At 36.6% G+C, this 26,209-nt stretch overlaps 1 protein-coding gene across 1 annotated transcript; it reads right to left on the reverse strand.

Annotated features, from left to right (window-relative positions):
* Window positions 1-22: 22 nt before the first annotated feature.
* LOC132115453 (beta-1 adrenergic receptor-like) lies at window positions 23-25,902 on the reverse strand. Its single transcript, XM_059523939.1, has 2 exons — window positions 24,003-25,902; window positions 23-1,201 (listed from the first exon to the last, which is right to left on the reverse strand). Exons 1-2 carry the CDS (start codon window positions 25,313-25,315, stop codon window positions 1,174-1,176), a joined length of 1,341 nt encoding a protein of 446 aa, XP_059379922.1. The 5' UTR covers window positions 25,316-25,902; the 3' UTR covers window positions 23-1,173.
* Between the last annotated feature and the right edge of the window lie 307 nt (window positions 25,903-26,209).

The raw sequence follows: 26,209 nt of genomic DNA on the forward strand, positions 1-26,209 counted from the left end.
ATATATATATATATATATATATATATAATTTTTTATTTTTTTCAGTGTAATTGTGTATACTTGATTACCTTTGTACCATCTGACACTTTAAGTTCATCTTCAGGAATACATAATCACTGTTCATTTCACTCTAATCTTTTTATTTATTTATGTTTTATTGAAAGAAAATGAAATGATAGTAATTAATAACAATAATTGTTATCTTTAGCAAATGTATTTCTTAAAACAAAATAGTGTGGAATTTCAACATCAGCTATATTCATTGGTTATCGACAGTACCATGAAAATAATAATGGGTATCGGCCAAAATTTTAATATCAATGCATCCCTTTTTTTTTTGAGTGAGCGGATAATTGGTCTTTCTCTAATAGATCTGTTTTCAGTTTTACACAGTTTACACTTAATTGCACAGCATCCAAATTTAAATGCTCCTATTCAAATTGGTGAAGCCGTTCACCTGCCCTCAACATTCTCAGGGGTGAAGATGGATATTTGAGCGGGAAATCTTGTAGCTTATATTGAGTTGATTGCACTGGGGTGGGGGGGGGAATCAGTGGACTGCTGAAGTGTTAACCTGTACAACACAGATATATGTTGCAAGCATTTTAGACATTCACAGCTAAAATGTGGGAAGTAAAATAAATAATAATAATTTAGTGTATGATGCTGTACAAAATCTAAACTTTTTAATATTTGATAAAAAACCCTCTGTGCTTAAAGAGTCTGTTCAGAGTTATTGTGTCCGTGTATTTAAAGAAGTCCATTCTCAGAAGATGCCGAAACACATGTTGGAGGATCTACAGGTCTGGTTAGTTTTTTGCCAAACAATCCAGACCAAACCGGGCTGAAGTGGATCGCGCCAGAACTCCGCGGCTTGATAGAATGTAAGCAGTTTCGGATCGCTCTGTATTACACTCCTCCATGAGCAGTACCAGTTCAGTCGTTCTCTCCATAGATGGGCTGTTTGTGAGTCATTTCTCTCAGCGCTTGTCTCTCTGCGGTTATATCTTTTCACTCTTTTGTCTTTCATTTTTGGAGCTGGTTCCCCTGATGGCTTCATGGATGTTTTGCTGGGCCCTTGTGGTCTCTGCTGGGGAGCCAACTGTGACGTAGGTCAGTCCTTTTGTCTGTTTCTTCCTCAGCGTCCTTTTCTTTCAGTCATGATAGAATCTTTCAGCCATCCTGCCCCTGTAGGTTACAGCTGGAGAAGAAGAAAAAAACATAAGAAAAGATCAGACTGAAGTATGTATTTTTTTTCAATGTTTACTACAATGCTTTCTCTTGTCCCAGCTAAAAGTGATATTTGAGCCAAAAAAGTACATATTATCATAATTTTCTCAAATTGTTCTAAACCTGTATTAGTTTCTTTCTTCTGTTGAGCACAAAAGAAGATATTGTGAAGAATGTGGGTAACCAGAGAGTTGCTGGTCCCCATTGACTTTCACTGTACCATGGAAGTAAATGGAAACCAGCAACTGTTTGGATTATAATGACAGAATTTTCAATTCCTTTTAATCTGCAGAGACAACTATGAGGTAACCATTTGTAGTTGCTTTTAAACCAGAGACTGGGGCGTTACTGTTTCTGACCAATGTTTGAGAAATGTTTTATTTACTTATTGTTATTTGTAATACAGAATAACTCACTTCTCCTTTAAGGGTTACAAAACTTGCCACATTTTGAAATTCAAAAGTAGCTGTCTGATATTACATTTATTTAAGTGGTCAAAGCTGTGCACACCAATAAAGCCAATGTGAATGGAAACATTGGCAAAAGCACTGGCTGCATGTCTAAATGCAAATCTTGGTCTGACAGTCACTGGCTTGTAAAAGGCATTAACTTGTCAAATAATATTTGGATGGACTAGTACTACTCCCTTCACATTCTTTTCATTTAAACTGAGGGGACACAAATACAAAAAAGACCTATCCTATATATATTTAGGTCTCTCAAATAAATGCTGTTCTTTTTATTCATCAAAGAATTCTGGAAACAATGTATGACAGTTTCCACAAAAGGCACAACTGTTCAATGTTAATAATAAGAAATGTTTCTTGAGCAGTAAATCAGCATATAAGAATAATTTCTGAACAATCATGAGACACTGAAGACTGGAGTAATGATGCTGAAAATTCAGCTTTGCATCACATGAATAAATTACATTTTAAACTATATTCAAATAGAAAATAGTTATTTCAAATTGCAATAATATTTATAATAATTGTAATAATATCTCACTATTGATCAAATAAATGCAGCTTTAATGAGCATAGTAAACTTATTTCAAAAACATTAAAATGTCTTACTGATCCCAAACTTTTTAACAGTAGTATATCATGTCTGAATTTAAACTCAGTGTCTCATTGCAGTTTATTTTTTATTTTTTTCTTCTTCTTTGGTCGTGTCTCATCTTGTCTTGGGCAGCAAATGAGTTGGGAGTGCCAACTGGTGCCCCCTCATAAAAATATGTGCATAAAGCTTGTAGCTGTAGATGTTACACGATTTGCTAATTCAAATTGACTTGATGATTGGATCTGTGGGTTCAGCAGTTATAGTGCATCTATCTGTTACAGTACAGACCAAAAGTTTGGACACACCTTCTCATTCAAAGAGTTTTCTTTATTTTCATGACTATGAAAATTGTAGAGTCACACTGAAGGCATCAAGGGCTATTTGACCAAGAAGGAGAGTGATGGGGTGCTGCGCCAGATGACCTGGCCTCCACAGTCACCGGACCTGAACCCAATCGAGATGGTTTAGGGATGAGCTGGACCGCAGACAGAAGGCAAAAGGGCCAACAAGTGCTAAGCATCTCTCGGGGAACTCCTTCAAGACTGTTGGAAGACCATTTCTGGTGACTACCTCTTGAAGCTCATCAAGAGAATGCCAAGAGTGTGCAAAGCAGTAATCAAAGCAAAAGGTGGTTTTAGACTACAGGTTTTAGACTAGTCTATGACGTGTCTCAATCTCACTCAACGGTTTCAATCTCCGCTGTCTTTCTGTAATACAGACTGGCTGGCTGGGTGATATTTTTGACAATTATATTCTCACTTAAGGAACCTTTTATGTCATAGCAGCCTCCTCATCACACTGCTGTGAGCCCTATACCTCTTCTTCTCCCCTATTTTCTTTTGCTTTAAATGCCTGAGATTCTGATCCTATCTTCGCTACTGTACATGTCTTCACAGGAACACATAAACAATACTGAGCATTTATGTGCTATCTGAGGAAAGAGGAAAAAACAAAAAGAAATGTTCTGAGAGTGCCCGGCCCACCACTCCATCCTTAAATTTAAAGGTGCTAGGTTTAATTAATTAAAAAATATATATATTTTTTTAAGGTGAGATGAAGACTGCATAACTTTTAATGTTTTTGAGAGAAGCCTGTTATGCTCACTAAGGCTGTGTTTATTTGATAAAAAATACAGTGAAACAGTAATATTGTGAAATTGTAATATAATATAACTGTCTTCGGTTTGAATATATTTTAAAATTTAATTTGTTCTTCTGATGGAAAGTTCAATTTTCAGCATCATTACTTCAGTCTTCAGTGTCACATTATTAGGTACACCTATTCAATTGCTCGGTAACACAAATAGCTAATCAGCCAATCACATGGCAGCAAATCAATGCATTCAGGCATCTATATGTGATGAAGACAACTTGCTGAAGTTCAATCCGAGCATCAGAATGGGGAAGAAACGGGATTAAGCCGATCCTGTCAGCTAAAAACAAGAAACAGAGGCTACAATTCACACAGGCTCACCAAAATTGGACAATAGAAGACTGGAAAAACGTTGCCTGGTCTGATGAGTCTCGATCTCTGCTGTGACATTCAGATGGTAGTGTCAAAATTTGGCATTAACAACATGAAAGCATGGCTCCATCCTGCCTTGTCTCAACAGTTCAGGCTGGTGCTGGTGGTGTAATGGTTTGGGGGATGTTTTCTTGGCACACTTTGGGCCCCTTAGTGCCAATTGAGCATCATTTAAACACCACAGCCTACCTGAGGATTGTTGCTGACCATGTCCATCCCTTTCGACTACAGTTTACCAATCTTCTGATGGTTACTTCAGCAGGATAATGCACCATGTCACAAAGCTCAAATCATCTCATACTGGTTTCTTGAACATGACAATGAGTTCACTTTACTCAAATGGCCTCCACAGTCACCAGATCTCAATCCAATAGAGCAGCTTTGGGATGTGGTGGAACATGAGATTCTCATCATGGATGTGCAGGCGACAAATCTGCAGCAACTGCATTATGGTATCATATCAATATGAACCAAATTCTCTGAGGAATGTTTCCAACACCTTGTTGAATCTATGCCACAAAGAGGCAGTTAAGGCAGTTCTGAAAGCAAAAGGGGGTCCAACCCGGTACTAGCAAGGAGTACCTAATAAAGTGACCAGTGTGTCTGTGTGTGTGTATATATATATATATATATATATATATATATATATATATATATATATATATATATATATATATATATATATATTATAGATAGATAGATAGATAGATAGATAGAAAGATAGATATAGATATAGATATAGACATAATATCACAATCCACAGCATTGGTGTTTGCATTTACATTCAGCCAAGAAAAATATTCCATTGCAGGATCCAAAATGGAATAATCTCCATGATTCATTGTCCACCTTGCCATATTAAACAATAGACATCCTTGGCAATGGCAACCTTTAGCCTCATCAACTGGAAGCCCATTTCACTCCTAGCAGGTCAGTGGCAGCGTGGCCTTGCTTCTGTTTTGAGTTTAGCCAGTGCTTTCAGGCTAATCTGTGAGAACCTGTTAAGAGTGAAGAATTTGGATATTTTCCCTTATTTTAAAATACTGTGTATTTAGTTTAAAATGACTTTTTCTGGGTAAAGGTAAATGGTTTTGTTGGCAACTATATTGGACACCGCTTTATTGGGGAAACTGGTCCAGAGAAATTTCAGATGTAAAGCATGGTCAACTTCAATGATTGATGACCTGAAAATATTTGAATCACATCTGGCCTTGCTGCCATGCCCAGAAAGGCCTCCTGGAACAGGTTTAGAAAATCTTTGTTTTGTGATCTTGCTAACTCAGCTCGAGCCGTTCCCTCCTGTCATGCTTCCACTGCTGTTTTTCTTACAAAGCTATTCATTAAAACAGAGAGCTTTGGGAGTTACCTGACACTGTAGTTGTCAAAGGTGTCTGTTATATAATAATTTCAGATTGGGGGTGAACTATTCTCAGTGTAATTATTCAAATTTATCATTGAATGTGTGTCATTACACAAATGCATGTTTTTTCCATTTCAATATTCATACCCATTATTATTATATCCCGCTGGCTGTATCCGCTTATCAGAATTGTTTCATGGTGGCACCACTATCATTTAATATATTCAGCTCTCTGCCACTGTTATGGATTCATTTGATTCATAGGATTCATAGGAATGAGGGTATTTTTAACCTTTGGTTTCTTATTCACTGACAGAATGTGCAGCTTCTTTTTGTCTGCCGCCACCCAAAACCATGTGAGGACAATGAAAAGAAGGCACTAGAGTCTTAGCTGGAGTTTAATTTCCATCGCACACTTGATTATATATACGGTGGCCGAGAGAGCTCAACGCGCTGCAATTTAAGAAAACACATGCAAATTGAAAAAACACCAGCAAATAAAAAATAACATATTCATCACTTTGACAACACATGTGTTGCAAATCATCACAACACATGCATATAACGAAACGTGCTGCAAAATCTCACAACACATGCAAATTAAGAAACACTGCAAATCCTGCTGCAAATAACACTGACCACAATGGAAATGTTTCAAGGAGACCCCAAAAAATGTCGGACCCCGCTGGGACTTGCTTATCGTGGCTATACTGGTGAACTGAAAAGTGAATTTTTTTTTAAACACCCTGATTGCATGATTCCATTATCTTTTGGATATTATTAGCCTAAATAAGCTGAATAATTATATGATTAAATGTAAAACGTTACTTAAGATGGCTAACTTTAATATCCTCAGCTAAATATAATTTCAAGGTTAATGAAAATAAATTTGCAATGCTTCATTAATTGTTTCTTAATGTTCATGTGTTGTGATGATTTGCAGCGCATTTCGTTATATGCATGTGTTGTGAGGATTTGCAACACTTGTGTTGGTCAAACTAATGAAGATGTTTTTCTTCATTTGCTGGTGTTTTTTCAGTTTGCATGTGTTTTCTTAACTTGCAGAGTGTGTACTCTCTCGGCCACCGTATATATATATTTTTGCAATAAGGTTCCCCTTATGAAAAATAAGTGCCCCTGTATTGAATGTGCCCTTGTGTGATAATTTATAAAATGAATACTTAAGTGTACTTAAGGTTTGTCTCTGTCTCTTAACACAGTTAGTGTCAAATAAAAAGTTTTACCTGAAAGTACATTTTAAATAGTTTCATAATCTTTAAGAAGATCTTTAAAGAAGCACACAACAGTATTTTGATATGTTGACTAACATATGAAAACGCATATAAATTACTTTATACAGTAAATTTTAACTCTAGTGTGTAATTTAATATTACATTAAAAGTTAAATAAACTATATTCTAAATGGGTAACGTTTCGCATTAAGGTCCCATTAGATAACATTAGTTAATATTTTACCTTATTGTTGCAGTATTTGTTAATGCCAGTTAATAAAAATACAACAGTTTATTGTTAGCTCATCTGGTCCATTAAATAATATTAACAGATACATTGTTGATTTTAGTGTCTTGGTAAATGTTAAAATGAACAATAACTAAGATTTTAAAAAAAGCTTTAGAAATATTTTTCTCTGTTAGTTCATTTTAATGTTAGCTCATGTTAATGACAAACAAATGGAACTGTTGTAAACGGTTACCAAATGTTGTGATTGTTAGTTCATAATACTTAATTCATTAACTAATGAAATATTTATTTGAATTCAGCTGAAATTTAATGTGCTAAATGAATGACTGGTGGGAATGTGATGAAAGAACGTCTTTGTTACATATGGTAACCCTTGTTCCCTGAAGGAGAGGATGGAGACGTTGCATCAGTGACTGACGAATTGGGATCTCGAGTGTTAACAAAACAAGCCAATGAATGTTGGCATGCGAGATTTTCATCGCACATCCTGCCCCGTAGCATGGGTATATAATGAGAGTGCATGCCTCTGTCATACAATGGTAGTACAGCAACTATGGCGACGGAACGTAACATCTCGGTTCACTCCTTCAGGGAATGAGGGTTACCATACTAGCCGAGACATTCCCTTTCAGTCAGTCACGTTCGACGTTACGTCAGTGACTGACAAATTGGACAAAAATGCCCCTGCACGAACAATGTCACTCCCTATATATAATCTATTCACTGTTTAAATAATCGTGGAAAGGAAACTTTAGGCTATATAATTATACATTTCTGACGTTATCATTAAATTATAATCTTATTAAATACAAATTCAGTCCCATAAAAAAAATAAATTGTATTTACCCCAAATGACAACCATGTCTGGTTCTTTCCTAAAAAGACCTGTTTATAATGTTTAATATTGTTGGCTGCTTTTAGCCTTACTCTGGAGTTTGTTTACCATCCGCCTATGCTTTGGATTTATAGTAAAATAATGTTAATTTTCATGAGGGTGAGCGTGTGAGTCAAAGCATTTCCAGTCACGATAGTGATGGGAAGTTCGATTCTTTTCCATGAACCAGTTCTTTCAGATGTTTCTATTCAATAAACCGGTTGAAAAAACCGGTTCACCGGTTCTTTTACGCTCAACGTAATGACATCATTGTTGATGACGTAATGGCGTCAAGTCTATCAAACATTTAAATATATAAAGTTAGTAATCATAACTTTAGTCAGTTAAAAACCTCATAATCATGAAAAGTTTACAATTAAGTTTTGCAACAACGCACCCAAATACAGTAACAGCAATAATGTGCATATGTGGATTTAAGTCTTGAAGATATAAAGTAAATAAATTAGGTGTCATCAGCGAAGAAACCATGATCCACTTACTATACATAATCCATTGCGATGTATTTGTTATTAAATGAACTTATGTTTCGCCAGATTGCCCTTCATTCAAGCCCTCGGTTTACCCGCACAGTTCAGAAATCAGTTCAGAATCAATCACCAAAAGAACCAGTTCGGTTCAGACGTGCGGTGAGTCAGTCTGCTTCACGCTGAATCACCAATGTGCAGTATCATCAGCTCCTCGGTTCTCAAATCGGATGCGCCCGAAAGAAACGGTTTTCGGTTCAGTGTACTGATGATCCGAAAATGGATGCAAGCGGTTCTTGACTCGAGAATGAGAATCGCTCTAACCGGCACGTGCTGCAGTTCAGTTTCATCAGCTGCGCTATTGGTGTTCATGTTCTGTTTACTACAAACTCAATTTGTGAATGTGTCATCATTAACTATAAATACAGTACAGCTATTTCATAAATCACCCCTTATTCCTATTAAACATAGGAATCTTTATAGTCTTAATTATTGTCCAACTTCCCTGAAAACCCCTTTGGCCTATACATAATCTACAATATAAAGATTAGAAACATTCTTAAAAAAAAATAAAAAAAATCAATTTAAAATATTGTTATTTTATCACACTTTCCGATGTTTAACAAAATACTTGAAAAATTACATGCATGCACATTATCATCAGTTCATCGGTTCTCAAGTCGGACGCGTCTGAAAGAAACGGTTTTCGGTTCAGTGTACTGTGATCCGAAAACCGATGCAACCGGTTCTTGACTCGAGAACGAGAACTGCTCCAGCAGTGGGCGTGTTCGTTCGTCATCTGGCTCTGCTCGGTGTTCATCTTCAGTTCGGTCTTCACAGCAGTTCAGTCGGTGTACTGTTTGAGTTAATATATTAATACGGGATATTGGTTTATTCTTACTCAGAGGGAGTGTCAGCACGTTATAAAAGTTAACAGCTTAAGTAATTTGTGGATTAATGCTTATTGGAGTGGCAAACCATTTCAAACGATTCAGTTTGATTCGGTGAACTGGTTCAACCGGTTCACTAAGAAGAACCAGTTAAATTGAACGATCGGACATCACTAAGTCACGATTAACCGATTCATGATTTATTCGAGATTTAATTATCGAATGGCAGATTCTGAAATAATTGCTTCAGTACATTTGACAGGCAGTTATACAATAATAATATAAAAATAGCGTGACAAATCGTCTGTCAGGCCAACGGGAACGAGGTCTTTTTGCTGCTTAATATTCAGACACTAGTTCATATCGCATTTTGATTCAAGTGTACTGACCTAGTTCTCCAAAATGTGGCATATTCCATCTACGTTAGGCTGTTTTTATGACTGGATTCTATGAACCAGTCTGTGTTTCCGCATCGCAGAAAATTATAGGGCGATATGTCCTTGAATAGTCTGTGCAATTTGCGAAAGTAATCAATGAAATCTGTAGTGGACGTTTGTAAATATTCAAATGTAATACCCTTTGTAATCGTTAACAATTTTATAAGTAACTGTAATTTAATTACTCATTTTTTCTTAGTAACTTTTGTAATTAAATTACATAATGCTGTTACATCTAACTAGTTACTTCTCAACACTGGTCGTGAGGAGCATCAGTTCTGGGAACCAAGTCTGACTGGGCCAGTATGGTACTACTAAGAGGACCTGCTCCTCGTCCTCCTTGACTTTGCACAGCATCTGTGCGAGAAGGCTCACTGGGGGAAATGCATACTTGCGTAAGCCCCGAGGCCAGCTCTTTGCCTCGCATCCAGGCTGGCAGTGGGACATGTGCGGAGAGGCAAACAGGTCTACCTGATCATCCCAGAAACATGTCCAAATCAGACAGTCACGGGGTGGAGTCGCCATTCTCCCGGAAGGGCGGGCTGATGTGAGAGCTCGTCAGCTGCACGATTGAGCTCGCCTGGGACGTGAATGGGGTTGGGTACCAATTTGTCCCGCCGAGGGAAGTGAGGATGGAGGAGGCACTAGATCTGTTTCGGGCAGAAAAAGGAACTCTCTAAGACCTAGTAACCTCGATATAAAACCCTAGTAACAGCAATTGTGACCATCAGATGGAACCAGAAAACGACCACACCCAGAAACACACTAGTGGACTACCATCTTTAAAAAGATGCCGCGTCACTCGTGGAGCTCTTTTACTTATTTACTCTTTTAAAGCACTCTTTTTGTAAAAACACTGAAGTTTTGAAGCGCCCAGGAGGAGTTACATTGTGACCGCAGATTGAGAAGCTGCAGCACGCCGAGATCAAAGCAGCAGCACTGGTAACCCCAGCTGATGCGCCGTAACACCAACACTCGCAGTTCATTTGGCTGTCTTGAAGACACTCTTGCTTGGCAGCTTAAAGGCTTGGCTCCGAATCGAAAAGCTGAATGTGCGACTGCACGTACCCTCCTTATATACCCGTGCTGCGATGAAAATCTTGCACGCCAACATTCATTGGCTTGTTTTGTTAATACTCAAATGCAATTTGTCTCTCTAGCGAGATCCCAATTCGTCAACCACTGACATAACGTCGAACATGACTGACTGAAAGGGAACCTGTTGGTCATTGAATGATAAAATACCACATGAAATCTGATCTGTTCACTCAGATTGCAAAACCTAAATCTGACTTTAATCAGATTTCAAACCACCCACCTAAGGTTCTTGCGAAAATTCACATTTAATGTTTTTTGTTTGTTTGTTTGTCCTGCCTGTCTGAACAAGGCTTTAGAATCCTAAAAGTATTCCCTTTTGATTTAAAGTCACTCACACAATATCTCCACAAAAGATTTTATAGCACGATTTGAAATCTAGAAAACCTTGTTTTTCCAATACAGCATGGTAACATGCAAAGAGTCATAATGTTCTCGCTGTTATGTTCATACTAAAAATAAAAACATACTAAAAATAGCCACTCTGACTACACCTATAAAAACAAATAGAGTTTATAAAACATAACGCAATCACATATGCTCTCCTATCTTGCTCTCTATTGACTTCCAAATTGATTTACTGGCCATAGTGTTTCCATTTTAGATGAATCACAGTCATTTATTTAGCACAATACCTGTCACATGTGGTGCTTGAGGTGAGGTCGCCATTGTAATAAAATGTAAGCCAGGAGTAGAAAGCATGATTTATATCAGGCTAAATAGAAAGGTTTGGCTTGTATGTGGGTGGAACATCAGTATCCTGTTTAGCTTTAGCCCATTTGTCAAATCAGCCTTTGAATGTCTAGAAGGCCTCTAATGTACTGTACATGAAATTCTTCTTATGGATGCTGCATATAAGTAAAAGAAACAACAACCTCCATTTATAATGTTTTCATTGTTTGGTTTCTCGTGAGAAAAACGCCTGTGTTTGCTGACAAGCATTGACGAGAGACATTGTCCAGTATCGGAGGAAAAGGATTTTGACAAATATCAAAGAAGGAAGTGAGCTCTACACTGGGAACTAAGTCTTGACAGGACCGGGTGACACTTTTGTTGAGCATTCCAACCAGATACGGCCTTCTCCAAAAAAACCCTACATGATCCAATCTCTGCGAGTTGGCTCTATTTCAGCCCAATCAACTCTTCTATCAGCTAAGTTCATGGCAATTCAGCCCGCATTTGTTTGCTTTTTGTCACAGACACATCCATCTCTTTTGTCAAGGAAATTAGGTGTCGTTAAACGTGTACATAAATGTTTGTGCAGTCATTTTGAGAAATAAGATGTCGTATTCTGATTATGTGCTTCTATGGATGTAGTTCTGTCCCATCATTCAGTAAAATGGAGCTCTTTCAAGGCTGATTTCATGCTCCAATACCAGCTGTACCAAACCGTTATATGAACTGAAGGTCCTGTAGATCCAGCAGCATTGTAATGTGCCTGTTGTCCATCTAATTTACACAGTTTAACTGTAAATTAACTGTAAAGCCTTGAAGTTAGAGTTCAGAATGCAGATATAAATTCAGCCACTTAGTCAAACTGCAGTATTAACATAGTTGAGATCTTGACCCCGCAATCAACAAATGTTCTCACATGTTTTATTTGCTTTAATGCTTATTCTATTGCAGGCCTCTACAATAAAGTTTGTTACTGGGAGATGGCGAAAGAAAGTTTTTTTTCTTGTGAGATTCATTTTGGTATATATTTGATCATCAGAAAGATTTCTGTTATAATTAACTCATGTCATTCTAAACCAGTTTGATTTTCTTCTGAGGAACACACACAGAATATATTTTAAAAGAAGATTTTAAAAAGATATGTCCATGTGATTAAAGTCAAAGGGGGTCCAGTGTTGTTTTGGAATATATTGACTTTCTGGCCTTCTGAAACATTCTTCTGAATAACTTCTTTTGTGTTCCTCAGAAAAAAATAAATAAAATAAAATAGAGGAAGTCTTACAGGTTTGTTTTGAATAAATATTTCAAAATATAATTTCTGTGCATATATGATCATCAAGAATGTCATAGTTTGCCTAAATTCTGTCATTAATTACTTGCCTTCATATCATTTTAAAACTGACTTACTTCCTTCTGAGAAACACACTATACTTATATGTTTATTCTGAACAGATATTTCTAAAAATAGTGGTTAGTAGTCCTTTTTTAAACCCCATCAGATGTTATTTAATATTTTGGTAGAGCTGACACAAAGCTGTTTCAATATCAGTAGCTGAATGACAACAGTTTGGACAAATATTTCCACTCGGCCCATCTGCCAATTCCGTTTCTATGGTGATTACTCAATTTTTACTGCATCATAGCGTAGTCGAACCGCAGAACTGCCCTTTGACCTCAGGTGCTTACCCTACAGAGGCATTCTGCATGTTTGAACCGAATGAGCCTTGACTGATTTGATATACAATATACCTCTGAGACATTAATCACTGTCCAAACTTTAAAAACAGACTGAAAGCCTCACAGTGCAGAACACTGAGGTTCTCACCCACAAACACAAAAACAACGTTGCTGGTACTTGTTTCGATGAGTGTTTGATCTGCGTTGCACAGCGAATGAAAATGTACTCAATATTCGCGTCAGAATTTAAAAAAAAAAAAAAAGATTTTTGTTTAACCAAATCATATTTATTATTGCACAAAAGCTATGCCCAACATTAGGTCTTTCAGTGGTAGGAACAACATATTAGCCACCAATAATACAGACATTTGGAAACCTTTAGCAATAAAATCTAGGTCAGTGTGAACGAGGCTTCGGTGTGAATGTCATCACCTCATAAACGGCTCATAATCCACCGCTGCTGCTGGCCACTGACTGAAAAATCGCACTGTATCATAAGCGTAATAAAATGTGGCAAAGCGGTCTGTGAGACGGGAGCAGCTGCTCCTCCCTACTTTTGATGTGAAAGCAACTTGCCTCATGCCTCTCATAAGAAATTTGAAAATGCAGAGATATTGACTTTATTACTCCGCTGTTTTGGCAACATGAAGGAACAGAACACAGCTGAGAATGGAACAGAAAGTTCATCCACAACCAGCTATGCAAATCATGTCACCAAAGACTGAATGAAACTGAAACAGTGACATCTTTAACTAATTTTGGTGAGTTTATTTGCAATCCCACAGGAGATTGAGTATCACTCTCATGGACAATATCTCTGTGCTTTAGACTTTGTACATGTACAAGAACAACCACACAATGTGATCCAAATCAATAGATAAACATAATAGCTGCTGTTTTCAGCATCTTTTATCTTGTTTTATAGTAAAAAATATTTAAACCCCCTTCAAGTTGGCATGAAACGGATGTAGCGATTGTCTTTTTTTCTCTACTGTGACCTCTGTCTGAGTGAAACGGCATCTGAAATGAGAGGGCAGGACTTGATTTCGTCCCTCGAGAATTGATTGGATCGTTGGAAGTTGCGGGCCATTGCTAACAAAATGGAAGCAGATCTGAATGCTAGTTTGCAGTTAGTTGTGGAGGGATTTCTCTCTATTGGATTCACCGCCGATAGCCTAGCCTGAATCATTTTTTTTTATTTATTGAGGAAGACAAGGACGCAGATGATCGATGGCACAAAGAGAGAGAGAGAGAGAGATTGCCTGAATGACTGAATGTGTCCTCCATAAGGTTAAGTCATATTCATGACAAAATAGTTTGCGATGTCCTAAAAGTAATGTTGTAGTAATATCCTTTTAATTTTTAAGGTTGGTGTGCTTAATGGATTGATTTCTATGAAGTGAAGCTTCAGCTTCAGTTTTTCCCCTTGTTGTTAATCCCAGCGTTTACCCCTCACTAGTTTAAGAATTAAGATAAATAAATTACCCATAATCCCCTTTATGTGATCACCTGCCCTGGCGACAGATGTGCATGTGTGTAATTGTTTAAGCCAGCCTTCAGGCTGCTGTCTTGAAATGTATTAAGTGTTTAAATGCGGTAAAGCCAGCAGGTGAATCAGAAGGTTTGAACCCTGGCTTTATTTATTGGCTGCTTAAAATGTCTTTCTGCGTTAGAATAAATAGGCCCTCCACTGAAGGAGCTCAGTTAATGTGACCGTGTCCTTCATATCTTATGAGCTATATGTCTTTTCTTTTTTTCAAAGCTGTTGTTAAATAAGCAGCGATTAGTGAGGTGCCTGTAATTATACAAAGTGGCCTTGTCTATGTCTGCATATCGAGGACGTTTTGAAAAATTGGTGGAATTTCCTTTTAGCTGTCGAGAAGTCTTTTTGAGACTAGAAAAAGAGCTTTATTTGTTGCAAATGAACCATGGGAAACATTTACCTCATTGCCCCCCAATCCCCTCACTGGCTGAGTACGTGACTCAGGCTAGCAATGCATTTAATGTGTTGATGTGGGTATAGGGCCATACCTAAATCTTTGGAAAGACTAACCTCTCCAGGTTACAAGGAACCGACTTCTACACTCTCAAACACAGCTTTTACATTCTTTTATTCCTGAGTGTTTGAAAGTACCATGTATTTGTTTCAGTAACGGAATGTGATGTTAGCGCCTGTCTGAGATATTATTCTCCTCCTTTTTGAAAGCCTTCTCCATCTCGCCTGCACGAGGAGAACTCTGATCTCAGCACAACATCCAAAACAAGCAAAACCATATCTCAACTAATCCTTTTAACAGCTTGAATCATTATCCCTTTAACCTTGTGACTTCCCTCGTTTTTATTCTCTAGCCTGATTAATCGAATATCATAATTTTCATCCTCCAGTTTCAACAAATGATTATTCACAGAGGTAGCGTGCAAAGTTTCAGATGACTTTTCAGAACAAGCTGCTGTGATAGTTCGTATGTAATAAGCTTTAATGGATCTACAATGCGATCTCCAATTCACTTGTCTGCTACTTGTAGAGTTCACAGAGTTCAGTGCTGAAGCAAAAGTGCATGTTTGCTTTCCAAAATCAAGACGTCCATATTATGGACGAGCCAGTGCATCAGTGCATTAATCACATTCTGCATGTCAGCAAAAAACCTGATGCGTATAGATGAAGAAAGATGTTTTGAAGCAATATCACACAAGCAAGTGTTCAGTTTTTTTTTTTCAAATATCAGCTTGGTAGTGATATGGCTGTAGACCAAAGGCTGACTCATTTATTTGATCATTAGATGTAGATGTTTTCTCAGAATTCTTTGAATTAAAAGAACAGAACAGAATATATAAATATCTTTTGTGACTTTGTAAAAGCCTTTGTTGTCACTTTTGAATGCATCCTTGCTGAATAAAAGTATTAATAAAAAAACTTTTGAATAATATTGTCTTAAGGTTTCCAGCAGCACAGCTACTTTCAATATTAATAATAATCAGAAATGTTTCTTGAGCAGCAAATCAGCATTTTAGAATGATTTCTGAACGATCATGTGACAATGAAGACTGGAGTAATGATACTGAAAATTCAGCTTTGCATCACAGGAATAAATTACATTTTAGAATATGTTACAATAGAAAACAGTTTTATTTAATTTGTATAATATTTCACAACATTACTGTTTTTTACTGTATTTTTTTTGCCTTAATGAGCATAAGAGACTTATTAACATTAAAAAGCATACTTATTCCAAACTTTAAAAAAAAGATAGTGTATATATTTAATGTTATTTAGTTTATATTATTATTACTTATCATATCTCCACTCCACTGTGCAGCATTGGTCATGGTAGAAAAAGTCTATTTCTATTATTATTAAAGTCTTCTGTCAACATAATGCTCCCATTATCTGTTGGGGTAGAGACACCATGGCCAATTTAATATAGTTTAATATACACTTATGATATAATATGCATATGAATCACTGGTATTGGTATAAACTGTAGAGAGAAAGACTTCTACCAGTGGTTTATATATATAGTCAGCGTGACCCTGAAAATAAAGGTCCCAAAAGAATGGTTTGGTAGCAGTGCCATTGGAAGTACGTTTAAGTTATCTTAAAGAACCAATCAGTGAAAAAAAAAAAAACATTGTTTCAGCGTGAAGATTGTTTTATTAATCTAAAGTAGAATTTTCCACTATAAAGGTTAAAGGTTCTTAATGGAACAAAAGATGCCAGTAAAGAACCTTTATTTTTATAACAACATTATAAACATTTATCAACATTACTTTTATTATTATTTTTAATAATAGAAAAACAAGTCAATCTCAGCAGAACATCAGGTTGAAGTAGTTGTTTTAAATGCCCCCCCAAAAAGGTTAACTCCATAAACTAAACTGATGGTGCAGCTTCTGCTGATAAACCACTCTAAGCTTACACTCAGGTGGCCTCAGTAAAGGAACATCTCCTAACATGAGAATAACACTGAGGTCATCTCATAGCAGGCTGATAGGGATGTCTAGATCTTCCTGATTTACTCTGTATTGCGGCTAAAAGAGCTCTTTTCCATATTGAGTTAATATCCTGGTGCAGAGAATTACCTCATTGCTTATTCTCTATGCGCTTTTTTGGTCATTCTTTCTTTTTGTCCAGCACACTTTCCTTTTCTTTTTTTTTTTTTTTTTTTTACTGACAATGATAGAGCAATAATTTGAAGGCATGCTTGTGCTGATGGACAACATATGGCTCAATGCACATGTTCAGAGGGCCAACATCAGAGTGTTATTATGAAACCCAAGTCCATCTGGGCATATTCATTGTTCAGATATTAATGATCATTACACTTTCGTTATATGTGGCTTTCATAAAACTGAAAGGAATAGTTCGTTCAAAAATTAAAATATAATTATAATTCAGTATAGTTATTCATTACCCTCATGTTTGTTTTATGCATGCAAAAACACTATAAAATTATAATGTTTACAACTAAAATATTCTGCTCCATTGAGCTGAACCTGAAAATCAAATAAGTCTGATATGTCAGTGAATCATTTTTTGAACTTAAAAGATTCACAAATCATTTAACGGCTGTATATTAATTTCTAAAACGAATAATATAGTGGCAGCCTAGTTTTATAACGCATTTCAGGTGTTTTGGGTCCTACGTGAAGCTTGAACGCTTTAGTCTCCATTTATTGTAATAACATGGAAAAGATGCAACCAACACCTTCATCAAAATTTCTCCTTTTGCATTCAGTGGCAGAAGAGAAGTTGAATTTGGAGTGAGATGTGGGTGAGTAAACAATTACTTTTTTGTGGCTTTAATGTGTCTTAAATCATTTAAATGGAGCAGGGAAAACAGAAAGCGGTTTAACTCCCACTATTCTCCTGCTATACTTGATTTAAGATCTCAAACCGAAACCTGTTACACCGCTCTGTTATTTATCAATCAAGAGCCAATCTTAGCTCCCCTTTCTTTTGAAGATCAACAGTAGCCAGAGAGCGATACCAGTAGCTGATGGTGGCGATAAACCTGTGATCTGTGGAAACATGGTGCCCCACTGATGGAAGCAGATAAGCCATTATACCAGTCTCGGCTTGTCAGCTGTATTGTGCTGCTCTTCCTCATAAACCTATTCAGTGATTTAAGCACCTGTTTGCAAAGTCAGGCTCCAGGAAAATACACACACAGGTGTCAGACAGCCGTACAGTAACGGCCCAGTTCACAAATGGTGTTTAAATCAGTGGATCCACAATCAGATGGAAATGACATTAATTTGTAGGATGTCATACGGCATTGACGTGCATTTATAACAAAGCAAATGGAAATTTCCAGGCTTGCTCATAATGAAAGAATATCCTGATTTAAAGCTGTTCCATTTTCAAAAAAACAACTGTTCGTTTTCAAAGTAGAACATTGTAATCCTATGGAGTAAAGCAGACAGAATGCTCTACAGCTGTGGTTCTCGACCTTTTTTGGGTCAGCGCCCCCTTCTCATTATCCAGGTCCCTCGTGCCCTGGATAATACCATTCAAATGTTTGGGTACATTTTATTTTTTAAAGAAATTATCATTAAATTGACAAAAAAGTAATTTGACATTAAGTGTGATAACATTATTTTATAGAGTTTTAGGCATGGTGGTTATTTTCATTGCTACAGCTTTGATAATGATAAGATATGATATTTTCTTTTTACTGCAGCAATATGTTTGAATGTTTTCAATTAGCTTTCAGTGAAAAATAATATTTATCCCTTAATTTTCGAAAATACCCTATGTTTTATAATATATTTAATTTCCTTTTTACTGGCCTAGTGAACATGGTAATTTTGATAGGTAAATATTAAATTAACACATGTAAATTGAAGAAATGTAAACCCTTCTTTTACTTTATTTGAAGAGAATATTTCAAAGATTTATTACAAATACTTCAAAGAAAATGAAGAAGAAAAACATTGTGCATGTGCAATAAAAATGCCAAGTGTCTAATAATAATAAAATTAAATGCCAGTAAAGACATTATTAATAAACAATGACAATAACATATTTGTCAAATTGATAATTTATTAATAATAAATAATAAAAATAAGAAAGTAAAATAAGATAAAAAATAAGATTTCTATCTTACTAGTTTAAATTCACATTTCAAAGAACGAATGACCTGCACATATTTCCACACATTTTATTGAGCAACTATAAACAGCTATAACAATAATAAGAAATAATCCTTGAGCAGCACCCAGCATGATTTCTGATGGATCATGTGACACTGAAAGCTGGAGCAATGGAGATTTAGGATGAGAAGAATAACATTTTTACATTTATTCAAATAGAAAGCAGTTCTTTTAAGTTTAATTAAATAAACTGTTTTCAGCATATTCGTATTGATAAGGCTTACTGTACAAGAGATTTGTTTGAAAATCATTAAAAAACTCTTACTGACCCTTACTTACTTTTGTAATGGTGATGTATATAATAGGCTTATTTATTTATTTTTTATAATATATTATAAATAGTATGTGTATATATTTAAAACCCATAAATATTTAGCCCATAAATAACACCACAGATTAGCCCATATATAATTGTAAAAATATGTAGTTGAATGCCACATGACATTCATGATGTTTGATTGGACAAATGAAAAATCTGAGACGTTTGAAATGACAATCTTTAATCCTTTGCTACTTTGTCTTTATACGTAAAACTTTACTGTGCACTGGTTTTTATATGTTTTTAATTTGTATTGTTTTTATTTGTCTTATCCTTTTTTCTGCAATACAAAAAGACATTTGATTGGACTGCAGTTGAAATATCATGATCCTCTCTCTTAAGAAATGTAGCATTTAAACCAACCGCAGCCAATCAGCCAAACAAACAAACGACAAAAAGGCATTCATATTAATTATCATAAACAAGAACAAGAGAAAAGCATATAGTGCTTTATTTGTTTCTGAATGCTATGTTTTCGCAGTAATTTCGGCTGCTGCACTACAAAAAGCTGAGTGAACACTGAAGTAAAGAGTCGTTGCATTGGAAATAATACACCGTCTAGTCCAGAAGCATTGGTGTAAACTGGCAACTACACCAGACACAAATAGTGTGACAAGTTGTGTCAAAACACATACACCTGTAGATCCCATTATAATCAGCATTTCTGTCACTGAACGCGCCAAGTTGAACTGATGCAGCATTATGACCAAATGACCTCAACGCACCCCTTTCAAAAATATTGCTTCCAGTACCCCCCGAATGCTCTCCGAATGCCCCTGTTGAGAAATATTACTCTACAATTTAGATAATGTTCTAGTCTCCATCTACATTAACTCATTAGATTTTTTTCCCCTACAAAACTTTACTTCTGAAGTATCCATCTAACATAAAGTTTGCATGGATAAGTGAACGCAATTTATTTATTTTGGCCAATCATCAGCACAACTGGAGAACAACTGGACGTGCTCCATTCAAAACGGACTTTGACTTTAGTATGCAAATGTGTTGAAGGAGTAATTTCTTCACTTCTGGCTGTGTTTACTGACCTCCACACACTGACCAGTGTTTTTGCACGAAGGTACCTCATGAAACTGATTTCGGACAGGCTTCAGAGGCAGCATAATAGTTTAATGATGTACAATAAAATAATCAAAATAAAACAAGTTTTGGTGACTATAATACTGATTTCTCACTAAAACTAACATCAAAAGTGCAAAAAGTTAGTCAGAAATATACATTTACATACAAACTGATTACCAAAGGAAAATATTCAGATGCTTTTATCTTGAAATGAAGTGAAGTGACATACAGCCAAGTATGGTGACCCATACTCAGAATTCGTGCTCTACATTTAACCCATCCAAAGTGCACACACACCGTGAACACACCCCCAGAGCAGTAGGAGTCAAAGCCACGACTTCCCCCTCTGCAAAAGCAAAAGCAAATGAAGCAAAAGATACATATGCTGTTTTGGTAAATAATTCAAATTTATAATAACTATACGGATAGTAAATATTATTATACTAAATATTAAATAATAAATTAAAAAGTGATCATGTAATTTGTCAGCTAAATAAATAAATAATTAATTAATTAAAAAAAACTTTTAACTTGGTTTCCAGTGGCTCCCTCATCTTTATGTATTAATATATTTTATATTTCAATGAATTAATTAATTTATTTTGTTTTGCTCTGTAAACTTTTGTTAGTTGAACTTTTTTCATAAAGTCTTTGAAATCCTGACACGAAACAAAAACATTAATCTCTAATCTAGTTTCGTGTCAAGGGTTTGCTGACTATCTTGCCTTTCACTTTGAGCGTTGACTGCGCTTGCTCAGTTTTGGTCATAAACAGCTTCTTCTCAAAGGTGGAAGTGTTGCGTTTCAGTGATAAAGTTTATCAGCTCCTGGGGGTGTCAGAGAACCAACAGAGGGGCCCTAAAACTTGCCAAAAAACACTACAGAAACCACCTCATTCTTACCCATACAACTTACTTTAGTCGTAGAAACAAATTTACAGACAATAATATATATTTAGCTTCTACAGCAATTACATCATGCTGCCAAAATCCATAATATATTTAAAAAAAAAATGCATGTTTGTTCGCAAAAAACAATTGCAACAAGTGCTCTTTCTCATGGAGAGGTTATCAATACACATTCACAGCATTTCAACCCTTTCTCATTGCGCTGTGAAACACAAAGCAATCATTGTGGCTTAATTTATGTGTTTCTGCCAGCAACACAAAATGTACCCATCAGCAGCACAGAGTGGGAAAATGTTGACTTCCTGTTAAACAAAACACACTGCCATTATCTCCCATCTGTCATTATTTGAATTACTGCATGTCTACAAGGACAACTTTCATAATGCACTGCACCAAAAAATACTCAAAATGTTCATTTTGTCTTATTACATTGTACTAGACATAATGTTCAAGCTGCCCTGTGTTTAATGAAGCTCACTTGAGACCTGGTCACGGTGTACGAAAACCAAAGTACACAGTTTACATAAAAGGGCTTCAGACTTCACAGGGCTGATCAAATTTTACTCATAAGTTGGTGAGCTATATGCTGAATAATGTGATTTGTTTGTTGAAATGGGCGACCTGACACCAGTGAACTCACTGCTTCAAGCATTTGGAGATTGAAGTCGCTAGGAATGACTTGATTCTAAGTTGTTCCTTTCTCTCTGCTTCTTTCTTTTGGTTTCCACCGCAACATTTTTCTCCTTTAATGAAGTCTGCCGTGGGTTCAGCAGCTTGAACATCATGTCCTCAAGAAAAAAAAGTGCTTTATATTTGTGATATAAAATACAAAACAACTGTTTTGTGTTGTGGGTTTACAGCGAGATCAATTAAGATTCTAATATAATAATTAGAAATTATATATAAGGAGTTAGCAATAATTCTCGTAAACATTTTATTGGTTTAATGAAAATCTGTAATTTACTACAAAAGTGCAAAATTGTACCTAGTTTTAGTAGTTGGAATAGAGAAAGATGACATTGTGCTCTTTTTTTATTATTATTTCCTAAAAAAAGCAAAAAGTCTCTCTTGTAATGTCTGGCATACATGAATGTGTTAACATGTGAAATGTGTATGCGTGTGCATTGTTTCCACCTCATTGTGGATAGGAAATGTCTCCAGGGCTTGCCCACCCAGACCCCATAACAGCTGCTGTAAACCCTGTACTCTGATAGTCAAGTGTGTCTCCCCCTTCTAGGAAAAACCTTTCCTGAAAAGCCTTTATAAACAGAGCAAAAACAATATCCAATTTAAATAATAGTGAATTCAAAATCCTTATTTTGATTTATGTTTATAATTATTATCTGTGATATTTATTATACAGCACTGACACTAAAAATATGTTTTTTGTTGTTTATATTAGGAAATATCAAGTGTAGTTTAAGTATTTACAGTAGTATAAGCAGAGTTCATACTACTGAAAAACCACAAAAACACAACTACTTTACATTTGGCCTCATGCAGTGAGTCATTAAAATAACTACCGTGTTATCTGGATAAAAGCCAACTATTTACATTGTAAATCTGACAGACTAGTGCAAATGCATTAGAAAACAAAACAATTCTGGAGTGTTTGTAGGTCCCTGTGGACACTGTTGGATTAATTATCCTTTTGGTCTGGATGAAGAAATTTAGCTCTGTAATGAAATGAGAGAGCAGTATGAAAAGTTGTATCTCTGTGTTGGGATCGGGGTTAAATTAAGATTTGGTTGAAATTTATAAGGTGTCTTTTTTCTTTCTTTCTGCATATTTGCTCGTTTTTTATAGGGATTGAAAATCAAAATATAGTTAAATATTGTATGTAGACTATCTGGTGTCGGGACTCATTTAAAGACAAATATCTGTATATTTCATGATGATATACATTATATCTAATTGAGTAGTTTTTTTTTCTATTTCTAAGAATTTGTACAGTTAAAGAGACTTTTTGATAATAAAAAAAAAACATTTTAAAGTCCAATGAAAATAAACAAAAATGGTCAGTTCTCTTGAGCATTTAAGAGAAAAGAGCAGATTTAGAGCACATGGTTTCCCTTTCATAACAAAGCTTATTTTATTCCTCATACCTTTCTTCTGACACACATTCTTTTAAAGATAATGCCAACATATTCAAACCAAAGCAAAAATTCATCCTTGTGCCAGTTTCCCTTCAGAACATTAAGTGTTGTAGCTCTCCCGAGGAAACTTCATCTGCATTAGGTTTGACTGGCCCGCTTGTTTCGATGTATTCCAGCTAAAAACACAAGCAATTGTATTTTGTTTCCCCTGCACAAACTTCACCTGGCTGTTTTACATTCCACCATGAGCACTACCTCAACAAGTCATGAATTTTTGTGTGAAATGTACTGTAGTACACGTCCAATCGCTCTGTAATCCGAGACGAATTCAACACTGCCCGGCTCAACCTCAACGCACTTCTCACAGGTCTTCATCTCCCCTGAGAAAAGTCCCCACAAGCACATTCACAACTTTAAGTCATACGATTACAGCAGTTTTGAGGTTAACCTGACATGTGATATAGAGTAAACTGAACTTACTGACATAGCACTGATTAATTTTTTTGTCAATACAGACCAAAAACTTGCATGCATAATCAAGAAGTACAAACAAACAAAAGAAAAAATGATCAGACACATTGTGAGAACTAATATAATCTTATCAAGGTAAAGTGTAAAACTTTACAGCACTTATGTAAGAAGAGACGGAAACTCACAACTCTTCCTCGGCTTCGGAGAATTCGCTGAAGAAGGTGCTGCCATTGGAGTGTGGCAGTCCCGGCAATGCCTCCTCGCTCCTGTAGCTGCTCTGGCTGATCCCTTCTTCAGGCAATGTGGGGGTCTTCTGGAATGTTCCCGGTATTCCTGGCTCCATAGACCCCATGAAACAGGGGCATCGAGTCCGAAGCCCTTTCAAAAGGAAGTTCATTTTTAGAAAGGGCAACCAAGGACAGCCAAGAAGGTTCTTGAATGCGATACGAAACTCTGGGCTTCGACAGTAGATGATGGGGTTGAGGCCGGAGTTGATGTAGCCTAACCAGTTTAATAAACGAAAAATGTTCCTGTCCGGCACTTCTCGATTGAAGACATTGATGATGTTCGCCACAAAAAAAGGCAGCCAGCAGAGTGTGAAGACACCCATGATGATGCCCAGTGTCTTGAGGGCCTTGTGCTCCTTGACGACCGATGGTCGCCTTCGGGAATTTTTCCGCCTTGCCGTCGTTCCTCCGAAGTTATTGCACATCGAAGGCAAGTTGTTGTTGCCGTGGTGCATTGGCTGTATCTGATTTCCTATACACTCGTTTTGGAACCTCAAACGGTTTTTGTCGATTAGCTGTACCTGTCGTGTGGCAATGAGAAAGACGCGTGCATATACAAAAATCATGATGAGTAGAGGGATGTAGAATGAAACCACTGATGAAATTATAACAAATGGCACATTTGCTATAAAGTCACAACAATTGGGGTCCTTGTTACATTCTCTCAAGTTTGTATCATTGCCAATATCCAAACGCCAGTAATGATTCATAATGGGGACGAAGGAGATTAGAGATGAGACCAGCCACACGACACAAACAATAATTCGAGCCCTACACTTATTCAGGAGCACTTTATGTCGCAGAGGCCGCGTGATTGCAATATACCGATCCACTGCGATGATGCAAAGTGTCTCTATACTGGCAGTGACGCATAACACATCAACTGATGTCCATAACTCGCACAAAGTCTTGGTGAGTTGCCATTTTCCCGTTACGACAATTGTGGCAGCCAGTGGCACCACCAGAACCCCCATTATGAGGTCAGCACAAGCCAATGACATGATGAAGATATTCGTTGTGGTCTGCAGCTGGGAGGTGTATGCGATAGCGATGATGACCAGAAGGTTACCCACAATGATAATGGTGATTATGATCACCATGAGGACCAGCAACAAAGACTGCAACTCACGTTCTTCATCCCCTGTCAGAGTTGCATTGGTTGGTAGACTGCTGTTCACATCAGTTGGTAGAGTGGTGTTCAGAATTTCCATGTTTCAGTATTCAGAGATCAAGGCATGCAATTTTTTAACCTGAATATCAGAAACAAGCAACAGCAAAGAGACATAGCTAGGTGCTGGAAATGTCTAATCCTGCGATACCATGACGATGTTGTATTTAATCTTTCATTTTATACCACTGTATTTCCAAATCTCGAACAACAGCATCAGTTCAGTTTCACCTCTCCTTCAGGCAACCTGAAAGTCATGCACATCCCGAAACTTGTACGTCCTGTAGAATTTTAAACACATTCCACACATCTGAACTAAAGATGTAGGAGGCAAATAAGTCCCTTTTATTCTGAGTTAAAACTGGTCCATGAGAGATGGGGGGAAAAACAATTGAACTTTTTTAAAAGCTCTTGAAGCCACCAGTGAAAAGGCAGATAAGCAGCCGTCCTGTTGAAGTATTCCACTGAAGTGGAGCTTGAGCTGAAGTGGAGGAGGTTCAGTCAGTGTGTTGCCACCGTGTGTGTAGAGCGGACGAGTGGAGGTGCCTCTGCTGCCAAAGGAGTGACGCTGCCGACAGTCAACAGTGGTAAAACACTCTCCTACTCTGATAATGCTTGCTCTCTCTCTCTCTCTCTGTTGAAGTTGAGCTTTCAGCATGCTGTAGTTGCAGTCACATTTCACCCGAGGGGTGGAGTTGTAAAGAGTGCCTCACACAGACACACCCCCTCTCTGTATCTCTATCCAACAAGTACACAATCAGCAAACATAAACCACTTTTTATCTTGTCTGTCATGCATCACAAGTAGACATACATGCAATAATATACACACACACACACATACAAAAAAATAAATAAAAGGATGTTACTCAAGGGAACAACCTCAAAACCATACACATACATAAGTTATTAAAAAAATAACTTGACATTTTTTCCAC

The sequence above is a fragment of the Carassius carassius genome, chromosome 34 (genome assembly GCF_963082965.1).
Source record: "Carassius carassius chromosome 34, fCarCar2.1, whole genome shotgun sequence".
NCBI classification, from domain to species: Eukaryota; Metazoa; Chordata; class Actinopteri; order Cypriniformes; family Cyprinidae; genus Carassius; species Carassius carassius.

What these genes read in the sequence shown, in the direction of transcription:
- LOC132115453 (XM_059523939.1), bottom strand. Translation starts at nt 25,315, where the DNA reads ATGGAAATTCTGAACACCACTCTACCAACTGATGTGAACAGCAGTCTA. An exon ending in TCCGAAGCCGAGGAAGAGTT is followed by an intron (nt 1,202 to 24,002) that starts GTGAGTTTCCGT and finishes CTTCTTCTCCAG; the next exon opens with CTGTAACCTACAGGGGCAGG.